We start from the raw sequence: 18,765 nt of genomic DNA, 5'->3' as shown, positions 1-18,765 counted from the left end.
GTACAAGTAGTGCTGATCCCTTGAGCTTAAGAAGTTATCAAAAAGATATCAAAAAGACATTCACAATTAGAACAATTAATTTATTTTGGAATGAGACGTCATTAATTGAATGACTGATCCTCCAAATAAAGCAAGAAGAAACTAACTTGTTGGAAAGTACTGAGAGAGTTAGAATTGATCCTCCTATCCAGGCGTTGTACTTCCTCTCAGGTAGTGCAATCACCTCGATCTTCGTGTTGCTTGGAGCAAGAGCAGTGATTTCCTTGCTTATATGTTCTGCTATGCCAGGAAATATATATAGTTGAGCCACCACTAAGCACAATATTCGCAAATAAATCTTTCCTAATATCAACATCGCATCTCATGATTGAGTTGTAGGCTTTTACATGAATTATTGATGGACATTGTGAAGGCTAGAAGCAAAAAATATGTTGTAGTACTTTTGTTTTACACTTCCCAAATATCAAGACTGATTTAATATTGAAAAATTTTAAAAGCTCAAGGACCCCAAATTTTAATCTATTTATGAGGCAGAGTTTTACTGAATATGGCATTTAAGAAGAAGATAATAAAAAGCTTGGACTATAATAGTTTAAATATATATGACCATTTTTTTGATGATCATCAATATATATCTCCTAACTTTTTTTCGATAGATAAGCGATTTAATGAGGTGAGAGTGAGTATTAATCAATTATGATTAAGTAATAAACGTCGATGCACAAACGCATATCATGCATTTATTGGATTAGTGTAAATATTGACTATGGAGAAATTTTTACGGTGCTTTAGAGCTATGGTTGTGATTTGAGAAGCTCTCATGATTGATGAAAAAAAAAAAAAAGCTTTCATGATTCGACTACCAAATACAGATAATGCCAACATGTTCCGAGAAAAGTGTGTATTCTATTTATATAACTACATTAAAGTCTTTTGAGAACTAGAAGAAGAATTTAAGAGGCATCACAGATCAAATTCATCATTGGCTAAATTAAGTAAATGGTATCTTCATTCATTGTTATTTTAACATTTTTTCGGACCTGGTAATGCGGAATGCCTTGTTCACGGATACCTATATTTATTGTTAAACAATTCAATTAACACCCTTTTAGGACACTGGTAATGCGGAATACTGATCTTTATTTATTTTACATCATAATTCCTTCACATGCAAGTAGTTTACTAGTATTTGGACATGTGCGTTGCATGTGTATCCCATATCATATTTATATAATTTATATTTATAGTTATAATACTATATATATGTTGTGTTTTCCAATCATCGCCCTATCAATTAGTAAATCTTATCTTTCGAAATTATGTGAGCCTAATTGCTTTTTGTTATTTTTACATGTCAACCATGTAATAATCACTAATACCACGCAGAGTAAGTACCTTACTTGTTTAGGGGTAACTATTAGAAAAAAAATTGTAAACAATTATGAATTTTAGTAGAATAATTGTTTTTTCCACGCTTTGAAAGAGAAACTAAAGCATACATAACGTTGGCGTCCTTGGCTCCTTGCAAAACTTTATTGCGGGGCTAACAATTGTACAAGGAGGAAATAGCAAAAAACATAACTATGCAGTCCTATTTGATTCCAGTGTCAACTTCTCTGCATGAGCTCATGAACAATTACATTTCCAGCAATTTCAATTCTCTTTTTCTTTCAAAATGTAGGATCTTATCTAATAAAAGAAATAGCAATTTACTTTAGCTGGAGAGTACAATTCATTAGGACACCAACGTCTATAGACATAATAAATCAAAGAAAATAAAATAAAAGTAAAGAAAATTGATAAGGTAGGAATTGTTCAACATTAACGGAAATGAAAAAAATTAGAGGGTTATACAAATTAATACTAAAAAAAAAAAAAAAAAAAAAAAAAAAAAAAACACTTACTTTGATGGGTTGGAAGGCCGAGAAGACTATAAATCACATAAACTCATAAAATTCAATAAAAGCTTCAATATTACTTTGAGAATTCATCTTCTTTACCACTATTATTTTTCTTGCACAATCCACAAACTTCAAAACCAATTGGATCTACTCTATGTATTCCCTCAAGAATCCGCCAAAGTTTTAGGAAGTCTGATGCACCATCAATGACATAAGCAATTGGCTTAATGCATATGCGGCCCCCTAAAATTGTTTTTTTTTTTTTTTAAATTTTGACACCTCAACTAAGTGTTGGTTCTTATTGTACTCCTGACCTGGGCCTCAAGTGTGTCTATCACACACAATCTGACTTACATAACATATATGATGAGTACTTTTTTTTTACTCAAGTATGGTTGGAACAAGACCCTTCATATCACAATAACTGAAATTAAATTAAAACTAAAAATAGTTGAAAATCAAAACCTTATTTACAAAGAGAATCAAGAATTCACATATGAATACATCATCAGCATAGCATTATCTTTATCAACATAGTCAAATTCCATACATATATTAGCTTAACTTTCTAGTATAGCGAAATGCTATGTAAGTCGGATTATATTTGATAGACGCACTTGAGGCCAAGTTCAGAGGTTCAATAGAATAACACTTAATTGAGATGCCAAAATGACTAAAAAAAAAAAAAAAAAAAAGACAAGTTTAGGGGGCCGCATATGCATTAGGCCTAAGCAATTTAGAGCTGATTTTAGATTTGCAACAAAAGTCTCGTGCACTTATGTGTGGACTTTAATATAGTACGGTAAACAAGATATGAAAAGTCCACACATAATTGTTACTATTACCGGTGGAATCTCGAAGGACCAAAACAGATGTATAAAGTAGCTAAGCTTTAAGAAAATGGACACACGTTTAATCTGCATTAACTACAGGCAGACCAAACATTGTCCTCCCCATTGATTAAGCAAAATTGCACACCTTCACCATGCATTAACTATTTGGCAGATAAAACAATCCTCCATCGATTCAATACAATTGAGATTTATTTATTTAACATAAGGGCTCTGTTTTTCTTTTTTTGGGAAGCGCAAGATGGTCGCTCATTTTGTGATGGGCATTTACATAATTCAATTTTTGACTTAGGGTCTTTCCACTTTTAGTATAATATAATTAATCAATTTTATCATTATTAAATTGGATTACCCACATATATTTCTCATTTACAAGACAAGTAGCAATCCACTTGAAGCTTGCAGCACTTTCTACTTGACTCTACCTTACATTCAACTTGCACTTATATATGTGTCATGTGTGTTGGTTTTCTCATATTTTTATCACTTACTGTTGTTGAACATGTGGTTTGCACATGATTTCAAGATAAACGTTAAGAAAATGAAAATCTTTTAATACTTGTTAACTTATATATTACATCTTATTCTTGTGACATCCCTTCTCGTTCTGAGCTTGTACATAACAAAATCGAATACTAGAATAAGACGATTTAAAATTTTGTTGGTACTCAAATGGTTCTAATTCGCCCAACAGGCACGAAAATACAGAGGCGGAACTATTGCATGTCCTTAGTAATTTTGGCTCAAACCATGAATAAGAGCACGTAATATTCAAATCCTGAATTCGCCTCTCAACACAGTCTTTTAAGTCCGGCTCTAATTGAGTCCTCCCTGGTATCGACAGAAAACAAATGGACCCTTTGTTGAATAATATCCCTTATGCAGTTGGACAATTGGCTACATGATTCTTGAGGGAAACTGGAAAGAGCTTGCCCATTTTGTTAACTATTTGTGCAGTAAGTTTGCAGTTAAATTAGCAATAGAAAGGTACTATCAACAAGAATCTACTCTTGCAAATTAAATAAATTAAGGTAAGGCTTTTATAACATCTTGAAAGCTATATCAAAATGCAGGCCCAACACAAGTAGAATAGAAACATAAAAACATCATTTTCCCTTTTGTTACCAAAACCTGAAACAAGATAATTCTTGTAAGTATAGCCAAGCAAATCTACATTCCACACAACTCAGAGAGCTCTGCTTATGAAAAAAAATATAACCAACCGCACATAACCTGAGAAGCAACAGAACAGTTGAATCGACTTTAGTCGCAGACGAGCTACCATTTCCATGATTTGCTAGCCAAATCACTTGGAATAACAGATTAAATGCGAGTAAATTTAATTCAGCATATTGATACAGAGCAGCTAAAAAGTAAACTATCATACTGCTCACAAAATTGCGTATCACTTCAAAAAAGAAACATCTCTCTGACAGAAATGGAATTCATGTGCTGGAATTTAACTAGGGAGTATTTAAGTTATCAAACCACTCTTAGATGCACATTCTGTGAACCACCGCGGGACCGCATTCATCATACTCGGCCTTTGGTATCCACATCTGCACACCAAGTACAGGTTAGTGCTGATCCCTTGAGCTTAAAGAAGTTATCAAGAAAACATTCACAATTCGAACAATTAATTTATTTGGGAATGAGGCCTAGTTAATTGAATGACTGATCCGCCAAATAAAGCAAAAAGAAACTAACATTTTGGAAAGTACTGAGAGAAGCGAGAACTGATCCTCCTATCCAGGCGCTGTACTTCCTCTCAGGTGGTGCAACCACCTCGATCTTCGTGCTGCTTGGGGCAAGAGCACTGATTTCCTTGCTCATACGTTCTGCTATGCCAGGAAACATAGTTGAGCCACCACTAAGCACAATGTTTGCAAATAAATCTTTCCTAATATCAACATCGCATCTCATGATTGAGTTGTAGGTTTTTTCATGAATTCCTATCGGTCCCTTTCCAACCAATGATGGCTGGAAGAGGACTTCAGGACAACGGAATCTATCAGCACCAATATTAATGACTTGTCCATCAGGGAGCTCATAGCCCTTCTCAACTGAAGATCTATTTTTTGCCTTCTCAATCTCCTGTTCAAAGTCCAGTGCAACATAAGCAATTGTTTCCTTCATATGACACATAACATTTATATCAACGCCATTGTTAAATATATAACGACCCTCATAGAGACCCTCGCAGAGAATCTCCATGAGATAATCCAGAATAGCACGACCAGCAAGATGTAACCGCGAGATAGCATGGGGAAGTGCATGTCCCTCATAGATGGGGACAGTGTGGCTCACACCATCACCAGAATTAACCACAATGCCTGGTTGAAAAATAAGAACGAAATTAGTGACTGACTAAAATAGTAGAGAACCAGTATTTCTTCTTATGCTTACCAGTTGTTCTTTAGCTTACCAGTTGTGCGACCATTACCAAACAGAGAGAGAACGGCCTGGATCGCAACATACATGGCTGGGAAACGGAAATTCTCAAACATGATTTCGGTCATTTTCTCACGGTTTGCTCTGGGGTTAAGTGGCGCTTCAGTCAGAAGAATGGGATGCTCCTCGGGAGCAACACGGAGTTCATTGTAAAATGTGTGATGCCAGATTTTCTCCATATCATACCAGTTTCTTATTATGCGATGTCCAATGGGATATTTAAGAGTCAAAATACCATTTCTACGCTCAGCTTCATCACCAACATAGGCATCTTTTTGTCCCATTCCAACCATGACACCAGTGTGACGAGGATGACCAACTACACTTGGGAAAACAGCCCTTGGAGAATCATCCCCAGCAAAGCCAACCTAGAGGGACAAACAACAATAATTATCATTCATTACTAGGTTACCTTGGGAGCAGTGTAGTTAACACCACGCATGGAGCCAAAACTGCAACCAGTTTATTCCAACTAACCTTGCTCGTTCCAGTTCCATTGTCAATAACAAGTGCTTGAATATCCATCTCATCAGCAATCTTTTAAGGACCTTAAACATTTAGTTTGCAAGTATAATTTAGGTGAGACAGAAATACGGAGTCAAAATGAGAATTGTTCCTAAGATCAGCTCAGTCTGCGTGAAATCTCTGATTCTCCTTTTTAGCTCCCTTCACGCTCAAGGCGAGATAGATTTTCATATTTCCAGTAGAACTCACCAGCTAATAGCACATGAAAAGAAAGAGCAAAATGCTAAAAGAATTAGCTAGTAGTTCCAAAATAACATAATGTACCCACTCTAGACCAAGATATATCAATGCAAAATACTCCACAACCAACAAACACTCACATTCATACAGAATGGCAACATAATAATCACTAAACTTAATAAAGTATGCAGAACATGGAACAGCAGTCTTTGACATTCCCTTTTATAATCACTTGGAAGTAGTGCCGAAGACAGAAATTCTAACTTGGGGATTCAGAAAGCCATACACAAAAAGTTTTCTTTGTATAAAGGAGATATATTCAGCGTGTTACATATATATGTGGAAAAAAAAAAAAATTACCTACATACGCACTAAAATGTCCCGGCGAGGAGATTCAATTGAACCCCCTTCACCGTACATATAGCTCCCCCACTGCTTGCAAGTCAACACTCAGATTTCTTAATAACAATTTGACATTTATGTGGATAATCTGAACCAAATTATTAAGTTGGTACATATTGTTGGAAAAGTCTCATCAGAAAATCGATGGGACATTCTTTTTCTAAATCACTTTCATGATCAACATAAGTTCTAACGACCAAACATGTTCAACAACATTTAGATCAGAAGAAACACATGAAATCATCATACCCAAGTTTCAAACTGAATCTAAAATCAAGATTTAAAGACCCCAAAATTTGTTAGTCAGTTACATCTACAAATCATTTAGTAACCAATAACAAATTAAATAAAGCACATAAATACAAGTGAAACAGAGACAAATCAAATTTGATCAATCATCAAACAGAATTGAGGCTTAACCTTTATGGAGACGTATCCAATGCTATTTCAGTAATCAGTATTGAGATCGTAAGTAAATGCAAATAAAACTGAAGTGTCGAATCACATCTTTATTGCTCTTGGACCTATTCTTTTTTTGTCTTCCCTTTTTGGCCTATTCAATAATCAAACAAATGTTGGTTGTATTATACAAACAACAACAACAACAACAACAAACAAACAAACAAAAAAAAAAAAAAACCTATATAGTTGTTTCAGAAAAGAGTGCTCCTCGAAAGAGTTAATTCCTTGGATGGTCATTCAAGTTTTAAAAATCATTTTTATTTTATTTAGAATAATAAAGTCACTGAACTATAGCTACTTTGCTCAAAAGTATCTAAACACCTCAAAAGCCTTATCTCCCCTAGTTGGTATGTCATATCATTAAAGTTTCGTCTTTTTTAATAATATACATATTCAACTCATCAAATTCATGTTTATACATAATCAAATATGACCGGGTTACAAAGCAGCAAATGAATCAAACTATACTTTTCTATTAAGCCACTTTTTTCAAATCTAAGATTTTATTTTAGTCTCGATTGAATATATTTTAAATTAAATTCAAGTAATTTAATCTTTCCACATTAAACAATATATTATTTCCGCATTAAAATAGAATTACACATATACCAGTACATTCGTATCGGTTTATCTTTAAAAAATCTAAGTGAATCATATATTAAAAAAAATAAAGTTAGTGTAAATTTTTCCATTGCATTTTTAGTTATTTATCCTTAAATATGTAGTGTGTAATTTTTTGTACTTCCATTTCCATACCATCAAGGTCGTTTTATTTCTCATGCAAAAGATATAGAATTTTCATGACTATAATACTTATTTTAAAATGTTATATTATTACTCTTATTTTTTTTTTATCTTGAAATAATATATTATTAGCCCTTATATGAAATATAATATATTCTAAATTTGTTTCATGTTAAGATATAGATATTCTAACTTGTCATGCTAATATCTAGCAATATATTAAACTAAATCCCTAAAGTAACACAAATTCAAAAAAATTATATTTTATTTTAATTTTTAAAACTTATCTATAGATTTAAAAATTCGTCTTTTAATTTAATTCATTTAGATTACATGCAAGTTTGTTCCTTTGGCTCTTTTAACAGGGTCATATTTGATTGGATTTAAATTATGAATTTGATTAAATGGATTTGATGAGTTAAATATGTCTATTATTAAAAAATATGGGTCTCTAAATGGCATGCCAACTAAGAGAGAAGAAGGCTTTTGAGGTGTTTAGCTAGCAGCCGTTTGGACATGATTTGAAATTGTGATTTGAAACTATGAGATAAAACCATGAGATGAAATCATGTTTTGACATGTAATTTGGATTTCTTAAGTTGTATTTTTTCCTATAGACATAAAAACCCCATAAGTTGTAAAAATTATCAAAATTTTCTCAATTCTTATACAATCTTACCAAATTAGCAAGTCATAGTTCATAACAAAATTAATACGCTACTAGAAGGCCTTTCTAAAAAATACATTATCAATTGATCAAACTCTAGTTCAATAAACAAGAAAATTTAACATGAATAGTAATGTAACTACTTTTTAATATAATCTTCTCACATGGTACGAACATAAATAACGGTTGCTAGAAGTTAATGAGGTTGGTAAATGGTTGGTGGAAGTAATTATTAAAAATATCTACCAACTTATGGTCTTTTTTTATAAAATATAAACTTATGGGTCAAGTTTCACATTTAAAAATTTTGAAATCACGATTTGAAATCCCAAATCATGCCTTTTTGGATGATTTGGGATTTCATCTCATGAGATGACATCATGAGATGAAATTGCATGTCCAAACGCCTACTAGGACTTTTTGAGGAAAATAGAGATACTTAAGTGATTTTATTGTCCTATGAAACAAAAGTGATTTTTATAGGGAATTTCTTGAACTTGAGTGACCATCCAGGAAATTAACTCCTCCAAATCATTCAAACAATCTACTCAACATTTCGTCTTAAAGAATTACTTCTTTCTATTGTTACTAGATGATGAAAGCCCGTGCTAGCACGGGCCCAACACAAAAAATAGTACCACACTTTTCTTTTTAGTCTGTCTAAAAAAAGAATGATATATTTTTATATTTAGAAATCATTTAACTTGAAACTTCCCCTTTTACCTTTAATGAAATGATTTAAATTCACACAGATATCTATGACTAGTTTTAGACCACAAGTTTCAAAGATCTTTCCTTTCTTTTTTAAACTTCGTGCCTAGTCAAACTATGTCACATAAATTAGGACAGAGAGAGTACCTTTTAGTAATATAATTATGGAATTTTTATTATAGAAAATATTATAATTCAATTAATTGAAAATATCAATAAATTATTTTACTTAGTCCACTTCTCCCATATATGACTTTCCCGTTTTGATGCTCCAAATGAAAGATTTGAAATACACCTTCTCCTACCGAGTTTCATACCATCATCTCTTTCTACTCAACAACACTGAAAAGCGCTTTCATGTGTTAGCATCTGTTGTAGTCTTAAATTTTTATAAATTTTTAAGTATAGACCAAAATATGTGTATACGTTTCTTGACCGTTTATATTTCGTCTTCTTGATGTTATTCCTCATTATTTGTGTGAGACGTATGTGTCTAAAATTAGTGCATTTTTATCCTTACCCAAAGGTATAAGTTTTAAATCTTTTGGTTTTATGATTTCTTTAGCGATTTTTGTGTTCAATTTAAATCGTTATTTCTTTTTTCCTGAATTTCTTTTCTTTAAATTTTCTCTAAGCGTACCTTTACCATTTTCTGAACTTATTATCATTATTTAAATGTCTTTTTTTTTTTTTTTGCAATTGTCTCCTACTTCTTCACGTGGACCCCACCTTTATTTTTATTTTTATTTTTTATAACTCTATTATAGAAGAGTGGGTTGACGACAATCTCATGCCCAAACCCACTCTTCTATAATAGTTATACCTTCATTGCTAGTTTAAACATGGTATATTCACACTGCTAGGCTTTAAAAAATGATGTTTAATTTTCTCAAATTTAGAAGCGTTAAACGACATATTGCAAAGCAAATTATATCTAAGGCGTACTAATCCAAAGAAGAAATGTCCAAACATCACTACTAGTATGACTTTTTTTAGTGTGCTAGTCTTAGGCATGTTTTGGAAACTTTAAATTATTTAACTGATTTAATTAGTGGAAGTAAATTATTTTAATAATCATATTACTAATGTTTGGTTATTGTAATAAATATGTAATTATTAGTTTCACTAACACAATGTTCTTCAAAAAGATTTTAATTATTCTACTCAATTTATGATTATTGTATTGGATTACCCACTTATATTTCGCATTTACAAGATAGTAGCAATCTACTTTGAAGCTCGCCTAGGGCCTTTCAACTTGACTCTACGTTATATACAACTTGCACTTAAATATATTTGTGTTTGGTTTTCTCATATTTTTATCACTTACTGTTGTTCACCAACATGTGATTTGCACAAGATATCCAGATAAACTTTACAAAAATGAAAATCTTTTAATACTTGTTAACATATGTATTCCATGTTAATCTTGTGACATCTCATGTTGTTCTAAGCTTGTTAATAACAAAATCGAATACTAGAATAAGACGATTTAAAATTTGTTTTGCACTTAAAATGGTTCTTAATCACCCAGAAGTCGAAGACACGGAGGCAGATCTAGTGCATAAGTTATGGGTTCATCCATAGTAACTTTGGCTCAGACCATGCGTAATGACAAAAATTTCGATAAATAAATACAAATAATAGATTTCAAATCCACTAAATCGAACGGGGTATGGTAGAATTCTGAAGTCGAGCGACGAAGAGACAAAAGCACTCCCATGTTCTTTCTAGTCTTATTTGGTTTCAAGGGCCTCCCTCTCCGTGCATAATCTTCAAATCCTGAATTCGCCTGTCAACACAATCTCTAGGTCAGACTCTAACTGAGTCCTCCCTGGTATCAATAGAAACAAGTGGACACTTTGTTGAATAATATCCCTTATGCAGTTGGACAATTCGCCACATGATTCTTGAAGAAAATTGGAAAGAGCTTGCCCATTTTCTGATGATAAGGGAACTCGTAGCCACTATTTTTCGGGTGCTCACAGGGTAAACCAGCTTCTATGCAATTCACACAGGAGAGATAACCTGCACCAGCCAAGGTCTTGCACATTTTGTTAACTATTTAAACAGTAACTTTTCAGTTAATACTCCATTGTGTTGCTTTGCTCTAACAAAAAGGGGATCGCAATCGACAGTCACTTTCTAGCCAAGATGGAATACAAATGCTTTGGCCTATAGAATTTTCAAACCATAAATGGCATCCTTTCATAAAAGCTACTTCCTCCGTTTCAATCTTAGTTTGACTTGGTACAAAGTTTAAGAAATAAAAAGAGACTTAATCTTATAGTCCTAAATTAAAGATGTTTGTAAATGTACTAAACTGTCATTTGAATCTTGCGGCTTTAGATTTGTCATGTAGGATGTTTGAATTGTCAACTTACTAAATATAGAATGAGGTATTCTTTTTTGACATATCAAAAAGGAAAGTAAGACACTTAAATTGGGATAGAGGGAGTACAATAGTTTTGTTAAATTATTAGCAATGGAAAGGTACCATGATAAAGTATCTACTTTTGCAAATTGAATCAATTAAGGCAAGCCTTTTATAACATCTTGAAAGCTAAATCAAAATGCAAACGCAATCAAGTAGAATAGAAAAATAAAAATGAAGATTTCCCTTCTGGTACCAAAACCTGAAACGAAATAATTCTTGTAAATATTCAGTAAAGCCAAGCATCTACATTGACACAACTCACAGAGCTCTGCTAATGGAAAAAATATAACCAACCGTGCATAACCTGAAAAGCGACAGAACAGCTGAACGGACTTAGTGGCAGCTACCATTTCCATGATTTACTGGCCAAATCACTTGAAATAAAAGATTAAACGCGAGCAAAATTAAACCAGCATGTTGATACAGAGCAGCTAAAAAGTAAAATATCATACTGCTCACAAGATTGGATAACACATCAAAAAAAAGAAACATATCTCTGATTGAAATAGCATTCATTTGCTGGAATTTAACTAGGGAGTATTTAAGTTATCAAACCACTCTTAGATGCACATCCTGTGAACCACTGCAGGACCATATTCATCATACTTGGCCTTTGCTATCCACATCTGCACACCAAGTACAACAAGTTAGTGCTGATCCCTTGAGCTTAAAGAAGTTATCAAGATTACATTCACAATTAGAACAATTAATTTATTTGGGAATGAGATGTAGTTAATTGAATTACTGATGGGCAAAAAGAAACTAACTTTTTGGAAAGTACTGAGGGAAGCGAGAATTGATCCTCCTATCCAGGTGTTGTACTTCCTCTCAGGTGGTGCAGCCACCTCGATCTTCGTGTCGCTTGGAGCAAGAGCAGTGATTTCCTTGCTCATAGGCTCTGCTATGCCAGGAAACATAGTTGAGCCACCACTAAGCACAATGTTTGCAAATAAATCTTTCCTAATATCAACATCGCATCTCATGATTGAGTTGTAGGCTTTTTTATGAATTCCTGTCGGTCCCTTTTCAACCAATGATGGCTGGAAAAGGACTTCAGGACAACGGAACCTCTCAGCACCAATATTAGTGACTTGTCCATCAGGAAGCTCAAAGCCCTTCTCAACTGAAGATCTATTTTTTGGCTTCTCAATCTCCCGTTGAAAATCCAGTGCAACATAAGCAATCGTCTCCTTCATATGACAAATCCAATTTCCTCTCATCGTACAGGTAATTATATAACGACCCTCGCAGATTAACTTCGAGAGATAATATGTAATATCACTACCAGCAAGATGTAACCGCGAGATAGCATGGGGAAGTGCATGTCCCTCATAGAAGGGGACAGTGTGGCTCATGCCATCACCAGAATTAACCACAATGCCTGGTTGAAAAATAACAAACAAATTAGTGACTGACTATAACAGTAGAGAACCAGTATTTCTTCTGCTTACCAGTTATGCGACCGTTACCAAACAGAGAGAGAACAGCCTGGATTGCAACATACAAGGCTGGAACACTGAATTTTTCAAACATGATTTCGGTCATTTTCTCTCTGTTTGCTTTGGGGTTAAGTGGCGCTTCAGTCAGAAGATCGGGGTGCTCCTCGGGAGCAACACAGAGTTCATTGTAAAATGTGTGATGCCACATTTTCTCCATATCATCCCAGTTTCTTACTATGCCATGTTCAATGGGATATCTCAGAGTCAAAATACCTCTTATTGACTGAGCTTCATTACCGACATAGAGATCTTTATTTCTCATTCCAACCATGACGCCAGTATGATGAGGACGACCAACTATACTTGGGAACACAGCCCTGGGAAAATCATCCCCGGAAAATCATCCTAGAGAAACAAACCAGCAGTCATTATTCATTAGTAGGTTACTTGGGGAGAAGTGTAGTTAACACCACGCATGGAGCTGAAATTGCAACCAGTGTTTTCTAACTAACCTTGCTCATTCCAGTTCTGTTGTCATTAACAAGTGTTTGAATATCCATCCAATCAGCCATTTGTAAGGACATCAAATATTTATTTTGCAAATTATAATTTAGGTGAGACATCACTGGCAGAAATACGGAGTCGAAGTGAAAATTGGTCACAAGATCAGCTCAGTGTGCGAGAAATTTCTGATTCTCTTTTTCAACTCCCGTCAAGCTCAAGCTGAGATAGATTTTCATACTCCCACCAGAAGTCACCGGCACTATTAATTAGCACATGAACCTCCCCTTTCTCATTAAGTGCAGAGAAAACAACAAGAACAACAGAAACAAGATAGTGAAAACAAGTTGGGAATTCATGCAAAAACCCTCAAAAAGGAAGGAGTATAATAGTAAAGGTCAATTGGTGCAGTGGGAGTTCATTCAAGCAATTTGAAGATATCTCACTCATATTCAAAGCCCAAAACATGGATTTTCCATTCTTTGAGACAGCATTCAAAAAATGAGTCTAAAATAATTAGTTAGAGATCATTTTTCTTTAATAGGTGCTGTAGGAACCTCAAAGAATAGGAAAATTCTATTGATGTCATTTTGTAAAGTTTCAGTTTTGATTGAAATCTATCACTAATTTGTTGCATGGTTATGATTTTCTTTTTAAACACATCAAAGCACAAAACTTTAAGGTCTTCATCTTTCCTTTGAGAAAGGTTACTTTATGATAATATGTAACATATGTGAACCGGTTGACACGAGCAAAGCTTAATCAAGAACCAAAAAGAAACTGGCTTCATAGAGTTACAGAGAAAAATTTATCTTGTAAATCCTTTTAGCTCGATGGCATCCCCCTAAATCCTAATATCTAATAAATAGATTTGCTAGCAATCAATAATCCCATCAAACTTTGACATTCCCTTTTATAATCACTTGGAAGCAGTGACGAAGCCAGAATTTCTAACATGAAAATTTAAAAATCAATGCACTTTAAGTTTTCTTTAGATAAAGGAGATTCAACAAGTTACATATATGTGAAAAAAAATTACCTACATACGCACTAGAATGTTCCGGCGAGGAGATTCTATTGAACCTCCTTCACCGTATATATTGTTGACACTCAATTTTGACCCTCCCTCTTCCAGTCCACCTCCTCGAGCTTCTAAGTTTATTAATAAACTAAATACTTATTATAATTCACTATTGCTACTTTTACTATTTTATTATTGCATCTATAATTATTTTTACTATTGATCTCACATTATTACTAATTTAACACTTGCTAATAAAAAAAAAAAAAAATTAAACTCAGACAACGTTTTATTACTATTACTAGTCAGATTATAATACCAAAATTATATCCTATTTACTCTAGTTATTAAATTTATTATCCTAGTACTTTATAATATAAAGAAGCACATGGAATGAATTAGGAGAATAGGGAAAAAGCCTAAAAGTTCAGCCCAAACAAATGGCCCAAACAACCAAGCCTAACCAAAACGTAGCCCTATTCTATCTAATAAAGAACCCCAATTCGTGTATCTGCCAGCCCATTAAAAAAACGACCCAACCCATAAGTGCTTCAACTTGTTTTGTAACCTAGTTTCTAACAAAAACAGCAGCTACACACGCCTGTATATTTTTTTCCAATTCTCCACAAAAGTCCAAGCTTCCACAGCCATGGTAGAGGTTTGACCTTCCCATTTTCGTGCAAGTCTCGAAAAGGCTAACACAAGAGGCCAACAAATATTTGAAATCTAATTTTTCGATACAGAGAGAGTAAAAGAGCAGAGGTTCAACGTCAACCTGTGTTACCCCTCTGCTACACTCGAAAACGACTCTTTCTGCCACATTTTGGACCGTTTTCAATGGACGTTTTGAAATTCAAAACCTTAGCTTCAAGTCCCGCCTAAATCACTAACACTAGCACTCTTCTTCCACCTATAAATACCACCTTAAATCCTCAGCCGAGGGGGACGTTTTTGAACCACCTAGAAACTTTACCACACTCAACATTTTCATCTTTCCACTACTACTCTAAATCTTAGATTTGTTTAAATTTCCATTCTGTTTCGGCGGACTTTAGCGGCAATAGAGATTTTGGAACTCATTTGTGTCGAGTTTCGAATTTGTTCATAACGAGAGAGTAGATTCGAGGCCCCTATTTCACGGCACCCACAATAGGTAAATCCTTTCTCTTCTGACTTTCCCTTTCGTTTAAAACACTGCATTTGTGTAGAAAAAAACCGTGTGTTAGGCTCTGTTTTCAGTTGTAAATGAATCTATTTGTAGAAATCCTATAGTAAAGAATTATGTTAATGTCACCGCTTTTGTAGTTTCGTATAGCGAAGTTTATTTGATAGCATTCTATCCTAGTTAGATAACGTTCATACGCGCTGAAATGTTCAACTGAGGTCGTTGCTATGTATCTCTTTATGTTAAATAGGCTAAGTCAAGTTATAAGAAGATTAAAATGTACTCTGTTCAGTTTTCATGCATTAAGGAAGTTATTTGTTATTCACATAGCAGTAGTGCACTGTGCTCTGTTCACAGTATTTTTTTGTTTACATTTTATTTTACCCATTTTCATGAGATATATGTCATATGTAGGTGAAATCTTCTCTTTTAGCAACAAAATTGCTTCCAAGATTGTCCAAAAGAAAAAATGTGTTTGTTTTGATATAGTGTAAACATTTAAGGAATCGACTTGGATTTTCCAATTACTTTATCTGATAACGTGCTTTTATCCCTGTGCTATATAAATATCGTGACTTCTTGTGCATTGAAGTTGAAAAACCAAATACCATGTGATTTTTAGTTTCCATCTTCCTATGTTACCCCAAATCAGATTTCTCCTCTAATTATTTTGTCTCTTTTCTGTTTTTTGCATGAACGCTGGAGCCGAAGAGTCTCACTTTGAGACTCAACGACGCCGCTATCACACCGAGTCCACTCATCGTTATTCTTCCTGGTCTTGCATTATTCGGACAGCAAGTTATGAAGGATTTTTATTCTTCTACGGAACTCAATCATGGCTATTGTTTCGTCATGTTATTACTGTTTACTTCATTTGATTGTTAATATGGCTAACATCTTCAATTTTGGTTACCACTAATAGGACTTAGAATTGTCATACAGTTAATACGATACCTTTAAGTCCAAGATTTTAACCGATTTTAGCAAACTCTAGAGACCACACTTTAAATCCGAATTTTCAGATACAAATATTTCAAAAAGTTCAGTACATTTAGCAAATGGGTTTAGTCATTTTCAGATCACTTTTGGACCTTTGCCTTTAAATACAAAATGGAGACTTTACCAAACTTATCAAATACTTTTAAGTGTACTTCGTAAATCAAGTTCTTAACTGGTATGTATGTCTTTACGTGCTAACTTTTTTTTTTTTTTTTTTTACGGAGCACTAATTTATCGAAACCTTAGCCTTTTAAATTGACTCTAAGTCCGGCCGGTTAACCGTTTTTAATGGATCTTAAAGGATACTTAATACCTTACCTTTAGATTAATTGAACCCTTACCTAGAATCTTTAAGTTTTGTAGACTTTAAAACAGAGTAACTTTAGACAATTACTTCATTAATTTTAGGTGTCCTAATTCACCATAAATAATTAGGTGGCGACATCTTAACTTTAATTAACTCCGGAATTACCGAAATGTTGTAAACCATTTTGGCCCTGGTTAAAATGGGGTATAACATATATAGCTCCCCCAGGGGCGGACGCACATAGGCTCCAGGGGTGTCGGATGGAAAAAAATTATTAAATATGCATATTTAATTAGTATGAAAAATTAAAATAATGATACAAATAATATAAGCTGACACTCCCAAGCAATGAGTGTTTCTAGCTCGGCTGGTTTAGCGCATAGATAAGACTTAAGTAGAACGTGGTCAGGGACCCTGTTGATTGCATGTTTTTTTCATCTTTTGTTTAAATATTTTTCTGTTCCACAATGGACTGAAGCAATAGTTTTCATTCAATTTGTAATGTTTGGGGATTAGGCATATTACATGTTGATGTTTCAATTTTAACCTTTTTGCTATTTTATCCTTTCATCTTCTTTCTTAGTAATAAAATTAGTTATGAGTTTTTGAGTTGATGCCTTATATAAAAAGAAAAAGTATTACTAACATTTTTAATTAGACTATTCTTATTACATTTAAAATTGTTGAGTTGTATTAACAAATTCTCTCTGTTTCTTTTTACTAGTCCAATATAGAATTTGTACTCCTTTTGAAAAATCATTTATTAAGTACTTATTTTACTAAGTTGGACATATTAATTTGGATTTGAAAATCTGATTTTGACTACTAGTATCCTAATAAATTTGGAGAAATAGTAACATGATAAGGGTTTAAAATTGAAAAAAGAAATCTCACTTGATTTTAGCAAATGAACAATTAAAATGAAGAAAGTATTTTTAAAATATTGAACTAGTAAAAAAGAAACAGAGGGAGTACTCGAATATAATTTATTCATATAAGTACTCGAATATAATTTATTCATATAATTTGAATTGTGTTTTTATTTTCTTAATACGATATTATTATAGTGATTTGTTCATTTATCCACTTCTTTAAATGTCGACACCGCTTACAAAAAAATCCTGCGTTCGCTTTCCCACTGCATGCAGGTCAGTACACAAATTTCTTAATGACAATTTGACGTTTATGTGGATAATGTGAACCAAATTATTAAATTGGTACATATTGGTGGAAAGGTCTCATCAGATAAGCAATGGGACATTCTTTTTCTAAACTAATTTCATGATCAACATAATTTCTTCCGACCAAAACTTGTTCAACAACATTTGGATCAGAAGAACCACATGAAATCTATCATAACCAAGTGTCAGACTGAATCTAAAATCAAGACTACTCAAAAACCAAAATTTAGCAAAGAATAACAATCAATACTAAAGCACATAAGTACAAGTTAAATTCAATATGATTAAACATAATTGAAGCTTACCTTTATGGAGACTAGCCATTTGGACATGATTTGAAACCATGTTTGGACATGCAATTTGAATTTCTTAAGTTGTATTTTTTCTTATAGACATAAAAACCCCACAAGTTGTGAAAACTATAAAAATATTCTTAATTCTTATACAATCTTACCAAATGAGCAAGTCATAGTTCATAACAAAATTAATACGCTACTCGAAGGCCTTTCTAAAAAATACAATATCAATTGATCAAACTTTAGTTCAATAAAAAAGAAAATTTAACATGAATATTAATGTAACTACTCTTTAATATAATCTTCCCACATGGTAGACATAAATAAATGTTGGTAAATGGCTGGTGGGAGTAATTGTTAAAAATATCTACCAACTTATGAGTCTTTTTTTTTCCACAAAATATAAACTTATGGGTCAAATTTTATATTTAAAAATTTTGAAACCCCAAATCATGCCTTTGGATGATTTGGGATTTCAAACCATGGTTTGAAACCATGAGATGAAATGTATGTCCAAACGCTGAT

The 18,765-nt window shown here is 33.2% G+C and overlaps 2 protein-coding genes and 1 pseudogene across 3 annotated transcripts in view; all 3 read right to left on the bottom strand.

Moving 5' to 3' along the window:
• LOC132033916 (actin-104-like) overlaps positions 1–5,559 on the bottom strand; it is a 60,092-nt gene extending 54,533 nt beyond the window's left edge. Inside the window, exon 1 of the mRNA XM_059424079.1 lies at positions 5,524–5,559. The gene's annotated coding sequence lies outside the window, so the exon portion shown is untranslated. The remainder of the gene's footprint in view (positions 1–5,523) is intronic.
• On the bottom strand, positions 4,046–6,851 carry LOC132033920 (actin-104-like). Of its 2 annotated transcripts, XM_059424088.1 has the most exons (5): positions 6,731–6,851; positions 5,681–5,920; positions 5,178–5,571; positions 4,460–5,085; positions 4,046–4,311 (listed from the first exon to the last, which is right to left on the bottom strand). In XM_059424088.1, exons 2-5 carry the CDS (start codon positions 5,726–5,728, stop codon positions 4,246–4,248), a joined length of 1,134 nt encoding a protein of 377 aa, XP_059280071.1. In that variant the 5' UTR covers positions 5,729–5,920; positions 6,731–6,851; the 3' UTR covers positions 4,046–4,245. The 2 variants fall into 2 exon arrangements, with proteins under 2 accessions (XP_059280071.1, XP_059280070.1); XM_059424087.1 differs by lacking the exon at positions 6,731–6,851 and having other exon boundaries at positions 5,681–6,629.
• A 4,898-nt stretch (positions 6,852–11,749) lies between these two features.
• Positions 11,750–13,351, bottom strand: LOC132033922 (actin-66-like; annotated as a pseudogene).
• Positions 13,352–18,765: the final 5,414 nt, after the last annotated feature.

The sequence above is a fragment of the Lycium ferocissimum genome, chromosome 10 (assembly GCF_029784015.1).
Source record: "Lycium ferocissimum isolate CSIRO_LF1 chromosome 10, AGI_CSIRO_Lferr_CH_V1, whole genome shotgun sequence".
Lineage (NCBI taxonomy): Eukaryota > Viridiplantae > Streptophyta > Magnoliopsida > Solanales > Solanaceae > Lycium > Lycium ferocissimum.
The sequence above is the reverse complement of the archived record's forward strand: the minus strand, read 5'-3'. Positions and strand labels throughout refer to the sequence as shown.

Excerpts from the sequence above, each read along its gene's own strand:
- LOC132033920 (XM_059424088.1), bottom strand. The coding sequence starts at position 5,728 with ATGGATATTCAAGCACTTGTTATTGACAATGGAACTGGAACGAGCAAG. Across the intron at positions 5,086-5,177 it reads TGGTAATGGTCGCACAACTG|GCATTGTGGTTAATTCTGGT; the intron begins GTAAGCTAAAGA and ends TTTTTCAACCAG. Across the intron at positions 4,312-4,459 it reads CTCTCAGTACTTTCCAAAAT|ATGTGGATACCAAAGGCCGA; the intron begins GTTAGTTTCTTT and ends CTTGGTGTGCAG.